Consider the following 12,627-nt stretch of genomic DNA (forward strand, 5'->3'; position numbering starts at 1 on the left):
GTACCAGCTATCCTTTCCCTATCGAAATGGGCTAAATATGTTTTCACTGGTTGGAAAATTAACAGAGACTTCGAATCCATTAACACTTGGAAGCAGCCATAAAAAATACAATTTTGTAATGGCACAAAAATATAAAAAAGAGATCACTCTTTTCATATGTATCGATTTGTAAAAGTAAAAAAAGATTCGCAGGCCAGATGTAGAAGTAGATACGTGTGCTAAAAGAAAACAAAAAATGTCTCTTTCTGTAAGCAAGGGTTGATGAATCGTCTCAACTATTCCGTAGACGTCTTACAACTAATGTGTAATAAAAAACGATCACAGTGAATTTTGTAAAGGCTGATATTTTTATTGCATGATAACTGATATGGGCTAGATTTTTACGGGAACTAGCCTTTCCGAACACTTGGCGACCACGACTCGCCTACTTCACGCCATCTAGTTGAAAGTGATAAAACTAACATTGAAATCATTGAAAGTCAGTCTGCTAGAAGAAACATCGGTTGTCAGGCATTAGTGGCCATTCCGGGAGATTCCAGTGTGGTACCGAGCTAAGGTGAGGTTGCTTCTCTTTCTGCAACCATATAGGTCTGTTGCGTTTGGCAGGTGGGCATGCATTTGACGTTTGCAGCTCGGCGTAACCGCACCTACAAACTCTCGGGGCAAAGCTATCGAAGAAGCTACCTGGCAAAGAGCTGCTTACTCTGTTTGGTAAACCTGTGTTAACCTGTGTAACGAACATTTCTGGTGTGATGTTGACTTCATATCATCTCTACATTCGTCGGTGACGTTAGTTCTTCAAAGGATTGTACTATTACGTACTGAACCAATCCATGGTGAGTAAAGTTATCTTAGTCTACAAGTTCTGACTTTATCAATCTCTGTTGGTTAGGCATTTTGTACAGCTTGTAGCGTTGAACAACCATGGGAATAAGTGATAAGAAATTTCATGTTGAACCTTGGTGTGAATGAGGCTTTAGTTGTATGAAATGAAGCAACACTTTTCAAAATATTCTCTGTAAGTTTATGTTGTTGTGACTGTTAGACGGTGAAAGTTGAATAATCACTAGAACAGAGCCTAGAGGCATAGCTCATCTTCTTTTCACAAGTGCCAAGTGTTGTGAAAGCAATTGGCCAAAAATTACAGGGTTTCTAAGTTTTTCGCCAAGTGTTTCAGCGTACCCCCACCATTAGGTTTGCACGTTCTTCGAAAAATCGTGAATCGCCAGGCAGCCCTCTTCCAGGGGGTAGTAAACGAACGTTCTTGACCTCTGGCAAGTCCATATTTGCCGACACGTCCTGATGGCCTTAAGAGGTGTCTGACTTTAAAAGCGCCTTCAATGTGTCATCGATTGGGCTATCCATTCGTTGGGGCAGTTTGCGATGGTACGATGTGTAAACATCCCTTTTGAAAATCCAATATTGCGTAGATCAATATTCATTTGAGGAGCTGTGGCACTTTTTCATTATGCAAACAGGATGAATAAATTATTTGTCGAGGTTGAAGAGCCGCCGTCGAATTGCTTTGGTGGTAGAGAGACCAGGCAAACGCAGATGGTGGAAAAGGCACGGTCGTACTCTTCATCCCTTCTGATTTGCTTTTCAGATTGCCGCGATCCTCACAACCGTTCGCCGAAAAAAGTGGGACATCTTTTCAAGAAAATGTTGCACACTTTGTCGTCATCTGCAACTTAATTGCTGTTTTCGGAACGTCAACTACTATGCCGTGGCCGGGATGGGACACGAAGGGGAGTGGGGGAATCAGGCGGGGGGGGGGGTCTAAATTCCACTCAATCGGCCGCCGTCCGGAACACGAACGTTACTTTGTGATAACCTATTTTTTTTTGTCGTACATATCTCTGCATACGGGCACGCTTGCGTATCCTCGGCAACGGGATTTATTTTATTTTATTGCGTTCTCTAAGGTACCAATCTTTTTTTTGGTGTTGAATTACACGTTTCCATAACGGCTAACCTCGCCATTCAGACGGTGAAAGTGAATCGAACCGAAATACGATAACCCGGCATGGCTAAAATGGCCAGTGTGCCAATGCCTAAACACGACGCCGGGGTAGAAATCACGAAAAACTTTGCGGCGCGAAGATTTTTTTTATACCGCTTGTTACTTCCCACAGTCAACAGCTATTTGGGAAGATTGTGAAACGGAATGAACGTCAGCCATTTTGTTAGTTCGTCGAACCCGGCCTTGCTATACCCGCACTATACGCAGTCACCACCTTCTCTTTCCTCTAGGCGATTTACGTTTTCTGGTTGCCTTTTCCTTTTTTTTTTCTTCTTTATTTCTTTATTTTTTTATTTCTTCTTTGTTTCTTGTGTGATTTCCATGGGTCGGATTCTTCCTTAGTCTAAAAAATGCGGTCGCATGGATTAGGGACAATTCACCTTGGACACATCCGCCGAGTTTTCCTTTTTCTTTACCCTTCACTTCTATTACAAAGGAGCACCAACCAAAGCCGGCGAGAAAATGGAGTTGTCCTTGATGTTTGTGGTTTTTTTTTTTTTTTTTTTTTTTAACTTCTCCCGGTCTTCGTTTCGTCATCTGTGTGTCGGAGAAATGAGATGACTTTACTCACGCCAGTCAGTTACGTGCAACCCAGTAGAACAATGCAGTGAAGCCACCGAAATGATTGAGAAAATTCGGGTGAAATAGTTGAGCCCCCGATTGCGTTCACACGCTTTATTTGGTTCGAGGCTTATCTGGAGAATAAATGGGGAAAAAAAAGAAAACAATCCGTCGGGAGTGATGCCTAAAAATGACATTCTTTGTTCGCTCAACTCACAATGCCAAATAGCGACATTGTTTGCCTCTTCGAAGGCCAAACGATCATTTTATAACACGAGTTTATCTCTTGTCGTTTTGCGCGAGATGGAATGAAAGCTTAACATTCCCGCATACTTCGTGATTGTTAAAACGTTTCCCCGATGCGATCCGAACAGTATACCCAAGGTTTCGGCCGAGGGGCGAAAACAAAAAAGTACCTATCGCATACCTTTTTGAAGGGCTATTTTGCGTAAATAATGGGTGATGGCGCGCCACAGACAGGAAATCTATCATTGCAAAACCAGTTTCCCTCTGGTTTCCCGCAGTTTTTCTTTTCTTTTCACGCTGTTTTCATCTCACCCTCTGGCATATCGTGCGGGTGAAATAGTAGACATGCATGCAAATTTCGCCGTAAACCACGAAATTGCATCGCATTTATTTCTCTTTGACCACACGCACATAAACTGATTAAAGAAATTCCGTAGACTAGCCTGTCGCCAGTTCTCTGTGTTTGATATCGATATAAAATTGGAGAGGAACCAGACCAGTACCAACAAACACGTGGCAGGTGCCCATTGTAAAAGCCATATAGATATTTTACCTTGAGAAGTTGTTTTCAGGTTTGTGTTGTCATATATTTATAAAAAAAAATGAATAAAATGTGTTTGTACGTGTTTGGGTATGGTTGGTGGTTTGTGTGTGTGTGTTCCGTATCATCCCAAACCGGATATAACACAGATGCAGAAAAAAAATGAGGAATGGTTCGCAGCTGTGGCCGAATAGCTGGCAAATGGAAATGGGCGTGCGTCGATCTATAGTCATGGCTGCGTCTGTTGCCACAATCTGTTTCCTCCTGTCCGAGCACCGTTTGGATTCTGACGCACGTAGGTCCGTTCCGCTCGTAAATACACGATCCTATCATGTTCCATATCCCACGCGAATCCAATTTAAGCCTTTGTCTGCGCAACCATACCGCTGCACTTATTGTTGTATTTTTTTTTTTTTAATTAAAAAGGCTGAGTAGGCTGTGCGTTGAAAGCTATGCCTTTCTCACATCAAACGCACACGAAACATGTCCAACGGTAGAAAAAAAATGTAAATTATTAACGTCACATAGGGAGCGATGCCACTGAAATCGATAGGAAAGGACAAATTTTTCTGTAAATTCTGCCATCCCGTGTGTTGTGGAAAAGGGCATGTTTCATTGTTAGACTTATAGGCAGGGTAACTGCACGTCCGTCACAGTTAAGAATTTAATCCAATCATTGCGGTTTATGTTTTGATGGGAAAATGACCGTCCCGTTTGATCAGATTCCCATCCAACGAGTGATTAGTCTTTGGTTCTGGCAGATATCTTTCACCGGAATAGGTTGTACAGTTACTTTTTTGTTGGTTTATTTTTTCTCGCTTCGAATTCGACTGGCTGAACGCGATGATTTTAGTAAATGAAGCGAATGTGGAAGAAATTGCCGTCAGGCATGACTAACCAAGATATGGTCCCATTTTGCCCCGTTTTCTGTATCGTTTTTTTGTTGTTTGTTTTGCTTTTTTTTTTTACTATCAAGTAAAGCGGCGAGTAACATTTTAAATTTTTTCTCTGTAGGTTTCCTTCTTTACGTAAAAACAAGATTGATTGCCCTGATACCAGACATCGGTTATCATTGTTCTTTTGCCACTTCCCGTGGCTTCGCCGTTGGCCCAACAAGGAAAGCGCAGTCGAGCCTAGATTTCCAGGCCATCTGCTCTCCGCTGCCAGAGTCATGTTCAGCCTGCGTCGAAACCGGGCTTTTCTGGTCAAGATTTTGCTGCTCACTCCGTTGACTTGGCTGTGCGTTGTTCTCTACATGAATAGCTCTACGAAGATCATCCAGCAACAACAGCAAGGCCATCAAGAGCAAATCGTCTACGTCAATGAAAACAAAATACAGGTAGAAGACAACCGGCTCCCCCAGGAACAAATTGTAGTGAAAGGACCCCCGCTAAAAGATAATCTACTAAGGAAAAAGAAGCCTACACCATCAGGTTTAACTCAACTTAGCTCAACTAGATAAACAATGGCTAGCATTTATAAATTCATGTTTTTTGTTGCGTCACGTTTGCAGGTGGAGATCGTGGAGATGCCGGCAATTCGGGCGACCAAATGGCAGGTCAGGGCGTGCTGATGCCGCCTCATGAGCCCGATGGCCCTGGTGAAATGGGCAAAGCCGTCGTTTTGCCGAAAGAATTGACTCCAGAACAGAAAAAGCTGGTCGATGACGGTTGGCAAAAGAACGCCTTTAATCAATACGTTAGCGATATGATCAGCGTCCACCGAACGCTGCCGGACCCCCGCGATGACAGGTGAGTTTTTGCGCTATTTTAAAACAGCGTTTCCTGTTCAATCATGCAGCGCCTTGTCACTGGCAATACTCACAGGAAAAGTGCATATCTGCAAAGTTCAACGCTTGCTGCATTCAGTTAGATGATTTTTGCGGGGGCTGATGTTGTCGAATCAAACAGAGGTGTAGTAGTTTCACGAAAGAAGACTGGAAGGGACGAGGATGAAATTCAAAAGTGCTGTGTCATGTTTTGCTTATGTTGTTATCTACTCTGTTATAGCCAGGTGCTAGTTTCGGATTGGTTCTTGCGATGTCCAGTTGCGTGGAGACGATTTCTAACGGTAGAATGCGATTTTGAACAATTCGTAATAGGAATCGTTTTATGAGGATAATTATTGGTTAAGGGTGTATAAATTTATATTACTTAAACTTGAGGATCGAAAACAAAATAAATGGGTATTGGGTTTACGATGATCGATGTAACGACTTACACGCGATACAAATCAAAGACGAAAGTCTATTTCCAAAAGAGTGGTTTCCAAAGGACTTCCTTGTAGCCATGCTCAGCGATCATTGACTTCCTTACTAGTGGGCTTTGGAGTGATTTGTCTGTGTTGCACACTGACCCACTAGGTATTGTCTGGTCATCGACTATTCGCGATACACCGACGTTTCATGGAAAACCCAAATAGCGGATGAACCGTATATAGTTTTTTTTTGTATTTTTTGTATCACAAACAACAACCGTGAATAGTAAACTTGAATAGGATTCCCCGTCGCGAACGGATTAATGTCTTGGCTGTATTTTTGCTCTTGCCAACAAAGATCTGATGGTGGGATTGTTGAATTGCAGGTGCAAGGAGCCCGGTCGATACCTGACGACGCTGCCAGCCACGGACGTGATCGTCTGCTTCCACAACGAGGCCTGGTCAGTCCTCCTGCGGACCGTTCACTCCATCATGGATCGATCGCCTGCTCACCTTCTCAAAGAAATCATCCTCGTCGATGACTTTTCCGATATGGGTAAGTTGTTTCGAATTTACAAATGACAGTTCTATCTCTCAATTTATTCGCACAAGGACAAATCCGCCCATCTTCTCTTTACTAATTATCCTTGCGCCTCAAAACACATTTTGATATTGTATTGCTGATTGATTGATTCCCCCTTATTCATTATTATTATTATTTGCCGGTCTGGCGTTACGGACATTGTGAATCGGACAAATGCAGATCACGTCAAAGCCCCATTGGAGAACTATATGGCGCAGTACCCGAAGGTGAAGATAGTGCGGCTACCCAAGCGCGAAGGATTGATCCGGGCGCGGCTCTTGGGCTTGGAACACGCCACGGCTCCCGTCGTCACCTACCTCGACTCTCACTGCGAATGCACCGAAGGTCAGTCACGTACTTTGCCTCCACTGGCGATACCCGCTGTTGACGTTCAATGGACCCAAACATTTCCTCTTTCTTTTTTTTTTTCATATTTTTTATTTTTTATTTTTTTAGTTTCATTATTATTTTTCCTTTGTCTGGCTACAGAGCATACATGTAATGTCTTCTTAGATCTCTAGCTCCCACTCAGAGAAGTATCCTAGAGCTAGCTCCATGAAAAACGACCGTTATGAAAACTGTCAGGGCTTCCATAGAGTTGAAGAACAACCACGAAATCAGAGACAGAGGGGAAGAAAAATTAAAAGCTCGTTTGTAAAGAGCTTCGTTAGTTCCTTCTACATATCCCCATATCCCATATCCTCAGATCTCATGATCTAGAATTCTAAAAGAATATCAGGTAATCTGCCAGGAATTTTTTTTTATTCGTCCTTTTAGCGAAAATTGGGGTTTTCCAAGTTGGGCTATTGTTATCCATAAGTATTTGACTGGGATGTGTTCCTTGAAAGCTTATTAAAAATGAGTGCGAACGCCGATCGGTGCGACATTTTTTGCGTAAAGGATGGCTGGAGCCGCTACTGGACCGGATAGCCCGTAACTCGACGACGGTCGTTTGTCCCGTGATCGACGTCATTGACGAGGATTCCTTGGCCATCCATTTCGATAAGAAATCGGTCCAAGTCGGCGGATTCGACTGGGGACTGCAGGTAACGCTGAGAATGCCTGCTTGCGGTTGCTTGCCCTAATTGTGGTGGCGGTTAACTAACATTTAGTCTCCGACAAACGAAATCTCTTGATTCAAACGAACTTTCATCTTTCTTAGCTTCTTTTTTAACGCTTTGAACTTCAAATATCCTCTTGCCTGAAAACAAAAGGAATCAAAACAGACAAACTAAATCAAAGAAAACTTAAACAGTTATGGCCTTATAGTTTAGTATTAATAATTTTTTTACAAAGTTTTATTGTGTTAATTTTTCTTGCCTGTTCACCCTTTTTTGCCCAGTTTTTGCAGTTTTTGATTAGCCTTAGAACTTTTTTTGTTTCGTTTTTCTCCTTTGAAAAAATTTAATTTTGTAAGTTAATCATACAATTTCGTTGTTTTGATCAGTTTGCTCTTCCTTGCATTTAATGCATCAAGGACGAGAAGGAGGTGTTGCCTCATTATTGGTTAGGTGTCGTGTTGCCAGGACGTGCTCCACGTCCCACCGGATTCAAATTACCCCATTCAGTTTACAACTAGAAAAATGATAGGGGAAATATTTGAAATGGATCATTCTCCACGAAAAAGAACGCCTGGTTTCAATCTGACACTAACTTTCTAAGAATTTCAGAACGCTGGGAGTGAGTCGTTCGTGCTGCATAATCGCCTGAATCACCGTGATGTTTCAGTGCTCTGAAGAATCGAATTGTTTCACTCTTCTTACACCATAGTTAGGATGTATTTTCTCCATCGTTGCGAAAAAACTTGCATCATTCTTTAACAACCCTTATTCTATTCGTAAGCTTCTTCATGTCGGGCGCCTCGTTGCACTTTCATTGTCCGAATGCCCCTCGACGTAGATGAGTGCAGAATCGATTATCGGTAGTCTTCCAGCCAGAGTTAGGCGGCCCGTTGAATCATAGGACTTTTCCCCCCTGCCAAACTTGCCTACCATCTAGCGGGAATCTTGATTACTGTCATGTCGCCAACTCAAGATGTCGTGGCCTACCAACTAATTGCCGATGAAACGAAAAAAATGGGTCGATTGTTTGATTTACCGTTTAGCATTTTTAGACAAAGCTCCTTTACCTTTAAAATATAAATAACCGTAGTACTTTGGATGATGGTTTGGATTGAAACTAATTGATCAGCTGATGTACTTCTCTCTCAATTTTCATTTATTAACTGGTGATTGTTGGTAACTTTCCGGTGTTTTATTTCTTGGTGTGGCTGCCTGATTGCAACGGTAAAACCTTTACCATCTCCCCCCAATATTTTCCGCAGGGTGGCTGGAACCTCTGCTGGATCGGATCGCTCGCAACACCTCCTTCGTTGTGACGCCAATCATCGACGTTATTGACGACTCGACGTTCCAGTACCACTACGGTCCCGGTGTGGCGGTGGGTGGGTTCGATTGGAACCTGCAGGTAGCATTTTTTTTTTTTGTTTTGCTTTTTTGTCACATTGAAATATTAGATCTTAGTCTAATTTTCTTTCTATAACCTTAAAAACTCACTTGTGGTCGTAAATTAAAATCTCCAATTTAATATAAAAATTAAAGAACGAGAACGGTGGCAGCGGTTATTGGCATGGTTTTGAATACGATTGGCGAAGGATTAATTATTCATGTTACATTATTTGTTTTTGGCTTTTAAATTTCTCAAATGCTCTTTTGCTTACTGGGCTTCAAATAGCAAAGTGACGAATCGTTTGTGACCAACTGTTTTTTTTTCATCGCATGCTCATGCATATGCGCTTCATTGGAATTTTTTTCCCATTCTTTTACCTACCCCGCCTTATCTGAGCAGTTTAACTGGCATGCCATCCCCGAACACGAGAAAAAGCGACGCCAACATACGGCTGACCCAGCGTACAGTCCCACAATGGCTGGAGGATTGTTTTCCATCGACAGGGAGTTCTTCAAGAAGTTGGGCACCTACGACGATGGATTCGATATCTGGGGAGGCGAAAATTTGGAATTATCCTTTAAGGTTCGTTTGCGTTCAAGTTTCAACGTGCTCGGCCTGCATTCAAATCCGCTGTTTCCCTAGACGTGGATGTGTGGCGGGACGCTGGAAATCATTCCGTGCAGTCATGTGGGTCACATCTTCCGCAAACGGTCGCCCTACAAATGGCGAACTGGAGTTAATGTCCTTAAAAGAAACAACGTCCGGTTGGCTGAGGTTTGGTTGGATGAATACTCCGAGTATTATTACCAGCGGATTGGCCATGATCGGGTATGCACTTCATTTCGTTTTTTCTTTTATCAAAAAATAGTTTCCATTGTTCGTCTAACCATTCTGCAAAATAAAAAATGTATACGTAGGGAGACTATGGAGATGTCTCGTCCAGAAAACGCCTTCGTGAAGAGTTGGGTTGCAAGTCCTTTAAATGGTACCTTGACAACATCTTCCCGGAGTTGTTCATCCCCGGCGATGCAGTAGCATCCGGCGAGGTAATTATCACTTTTTTTTTGTCACTTGAATGCTGAGGCATCATTGCCAATGGTCGTGGTTTAATTAGAAGTAAAGTATGAGCGGTGACCACCGGGTTTGTTCAGGTGTATAAGTAAGCTACACCGGTTTTTTTTTAAATGCCGTGAGCTTCGCTAAAAGTGTCATCAACTGGTCACATCGTCGGATACCGTGAATTTCGCAAACAAAGGCGAAAAAGTAATTGAAAGTGACAATTTATTTAATTGTTTAATCCCTCCTCCGCATTCGAAATCCTCCGTGTCGTTACACGTGATGATAGGTACGAAATTTGGGATTTTCACCCGCCTATTGTTTGGACGGTGCCGCTCGCAAAGCCAATCTGCATAAGCCGGTCGGCTTATGGCCGTGTCACGGCCAGTCCGGGAACCAGGTACGGAATCGCTTCTGTAAGAGAGAAAAAAAAAACGAAAAACGGCTGTTATCTTTCGCCAACAAGCGTACCTCTACCTACCTTATTAACTTTTCCGTTCAATCGATTTAAAACGTCTCAACGTTTCCACCATGGTGATATTGTATCTTGCCGTCCTCTTTTGTTCCCTTTGTTTTTATTAATATTCCGCATCAGAGTCATCACTTGCCTTGCTAGCCACTGCTTGTCATTCTCTTTGGTTCTTCCGTGAAATATGTCGGCTATACTTTTTCAGTCTGTCCAACTTTTTCCCCAAGTAAACATGTCCCGGAGTCCTATTGGAGTCGCTGTTCAACAGGTTAGTGAGATTCGTTTTTATCAGCCAACTGACGAGCGTTATTCTAATAATCCACAAATCCCCCTTCGCCGTAGCCAGTGATTGTGGGTTTTTTGTCAATGCGAAAGCTTTCCGTTAACAATCAGTTGGACACAAATTTTGTGTCGCATGCAGTTCTTCGAAAGGAGTTTGCAGTGTGCCCAGAAAGCGAAACTTAATGGGGAAATACGAATCAATATTAGAAAGGAATTGAATGTTTCGATTCTTTTCGTTGCAAAAGAATGGAAGGAATGTATTGGTTGTCCACATCTGTGTGCAATGTTAACTTCTAAGCTAACAGACAAAAAAACAGCCTAGCCTTGCTTTTATATAACACCATAGATTCGAAACGAGTGGTCGAACCAGTGCGTGGATTCTGCTGCTGGGCCCAACGACCTGCACAAACCTGTCGGACTTTGGCCCTGCCACAAACAAGGGGGCAACCAGGTAAGCTATTGCACAAATCTCCTGAAACATCTTTTCTATGCTTGTTCTTTTTACCTCAAGTCATTGATAACTTCTCTTTGATCCCTTTGCAACCCGTCCATCGTCTTTTCCTCCCGGTCACTTTACTTCCCCAACACTTATGTTCAATCCTTTTCTCATTTGGTTCATTCTATCAGTTCTTGCATTCGCTTTATCGACCAGACAGTTGCATATCGTACAATAATGTTGACAGTGTTTTAACCCTCACATCTTTCATTATTTCGCTCTTGAAAGTGACTGTCATTTTTCTATTATTGGTCCACAGTTCTGGCTGTATAGTAAAACTGGAGAGATTCGTCGAGACGAAGCCTGTTTGGATTATGCAGGATCGGACGTCATCCTTTATCCTTGCCATGGTGCCAAAGGCAACCAATACTGGGAATACGATCCCGAGGTATCATAGCGCTTATGTGAAATGGATAAGTTTTATTGCAGTCATACATTTTTTGCCCTTTAGACAAATTTTGTGCAGCATGGAAGCAGTAAGAATTGCTTGGCCATCAGCGAGGACAAGAAGAAGATCACAGTAGAGAAGTGTTCCGAAGACAACCCTAGGGTCAAATGGAAATTTGAGAAATTTGAGGCAACAAAGAAACTACAACTGTAAAATATCAGCAAAGGTCGCAAAACTGGCCAACACAAGTTGGCAACATCAAAATTCGGATTTCCAAGTTGCAGCTGCTGCGTTGGCGTTTTGTTTTAACCTCAACATGAAGTCAAGTTGATGTAACTATAGATGGAATATTTTTGTTTGTACGCTGAAACGCGATGTCAAGATTTCTAGACGCAATTGCCAACAACCCTGTTGACAGCCACATCGCCCTCACTTTCTTTCCATAAATTATCCATATCGATAACGACACATTCCTGATTTAAGGTTTACCAAATTATTTTCTTTCATTTCGTGTCATCTACGATGAACCTTCTAAAAGTCTTACTTCAAAATTGATTACATGTCTATTCTGCCTTTTCTGGATGTATGGTTCCCTTGAAACGCTCAAAATGGATTCAGTTAATGATTGTTTTGTTTTTGTAATACGAATGCAGAAGTTTATTCCGTTGTAAGAACATTCGAGCACAATCTTTTGTTATACCATACTTGACGTCGCTCTGCTTGCGTCCTACCACCCTCTTTTTACCATTTCAGTCCCGGCTGGAGTCCATCTAAAAGTACCAGTAAAAAAACAAGCAAAATTTAAATTACACTATCGAAAGTTAAACAACAACTTTCAGTCATGCCGAACCGTGGTGTAGACGATTAAGCCTTCATTGATTCGTGCTTCTAAAGCTCGATGTAAAGTATTTGTTTAAAAAATTTTCAAAGAAGGTGGTTCTTCAGTTATTTGTTTCCCTTCTTGAGTGCGATTGCTTGTGTTCTATATTGTAAACTGTTTTTCTTATTTTCCAACACATTTAATTACCATTAGAATGTGTCTTGGATGAAAGAATAGCCTACGTTGTGTTTCTGTGCACAGTGCCTTACAAAAAAACTAGATAAAGAAGCGTACATCTAGCATAAAATGGAGAAATTCCCCTCCCTCTTCATACGTTAAGTGTTTATGTGTGTAATAAATAAGTTAACAAAACAACGCCAAAAATTCGTCGACTATGTGATGGCATGGCTTGGGCAGGGTTTGTTAGAGCGCGCTCCCAAAAATCAAGCTCGCTCGCGAACACAAGTGCAATTGCGAACGTGCGTGCGACATTTCCTTTTTTCTAATTGAAACAGAAA

General features: G+C 42.1%; 1 protein-coding gene across 6 annotated transcripts; it reads left to right on the forward strand.

Annotated features, from left to right (window-relative positions):
* Positions 1–532: 532 nt before the first annotated feature.
* On the forward strand, positions 533–11,949 carry LOC130702868 (putative polypeptide N-acetylgalactosaminyltransferase 9). Of its 6 annotated transcripts, none has more exons than XM_057524480.2 (13): positions 533–836; positions 4,386–4,804; positions 4,885–5,122; positions 5,954–6,123; positions 6,331–6,495; positions 7,051–7,196; positions 8,998–9,180; positions 9,241–9,426; positions 9,516–9,644; positions 9,944–10,054; positions 11,161–11,289; positions 11,353–11,515; positions 11,568–11,949. In XM_057524480.2, exons 2-12 carry the CDS (start codon positions 4,543–4,545, stop codon positions 11,500–11,502), a joined length of 1,869 nt encoding a protein of 622 aa, XP_057380463.1. In that variant the 5' UTR covers positions 533–836; positions 4,386–4,542; the 3' UTR covers positions 11,503–11,515; positions 11,568–11,949. The 6 variants fall into 6 exon arrangements, with proteins under 6 accessions (XP_057380463.1, XP_057380462.1, XP_057380461.1 ...); XM_057524479.2 differs by having other exon boundaries at positions 11,574–11,949; XM_059495457.1 differs by lacking the exon at positions 11,568–11,949 and having other exon boundaries at positions 541–556; positions 607–836; positions 11,353–11,517.
* Positions 11,950–12,627: the final 678 nt, after the last annotated feature.

This window comes from Daphnia carinata, chromosome 5, assembly GCF_022539665.2.
Source record: "Daphnia carinata strain CSIRO-1 chromosome 5, CSIRO_AGI_Dcar_HiC_V3, whole genome shotgun sequence".
NCBI lineage: Eukaryota > Metazoa > Arthropoda > Branchiopoda > Diplostraca > Daphniidae > Daphnia > Daphnia carinata.

Excerpts from the sequence above, each read along its gene's own strand:
- LOC130702868 (XM_057524480.2), top strand. The coding sequence starts at position 4,543 with ATGTTCAGCCTGCGTCGAAACCGGGCTTTTCTGGTCAAGATTTTGCTG. Across the intron at positions 5,123-5,953 it reads CCGGACCCCCGCGATGACAG|GTGCAAGGAGCCCGGTCGAT; the intron begins GTGAGTTTTTGC and ends GTTGAATTGCAG. Across the intron at positions 6,124-6,330 it reads CGATGACTTTTCCGATATGG|ATCACGTCAAAGCCCCATTG; the intron begins GTAAGTTGTTTC and ends GGACAAATGCAG.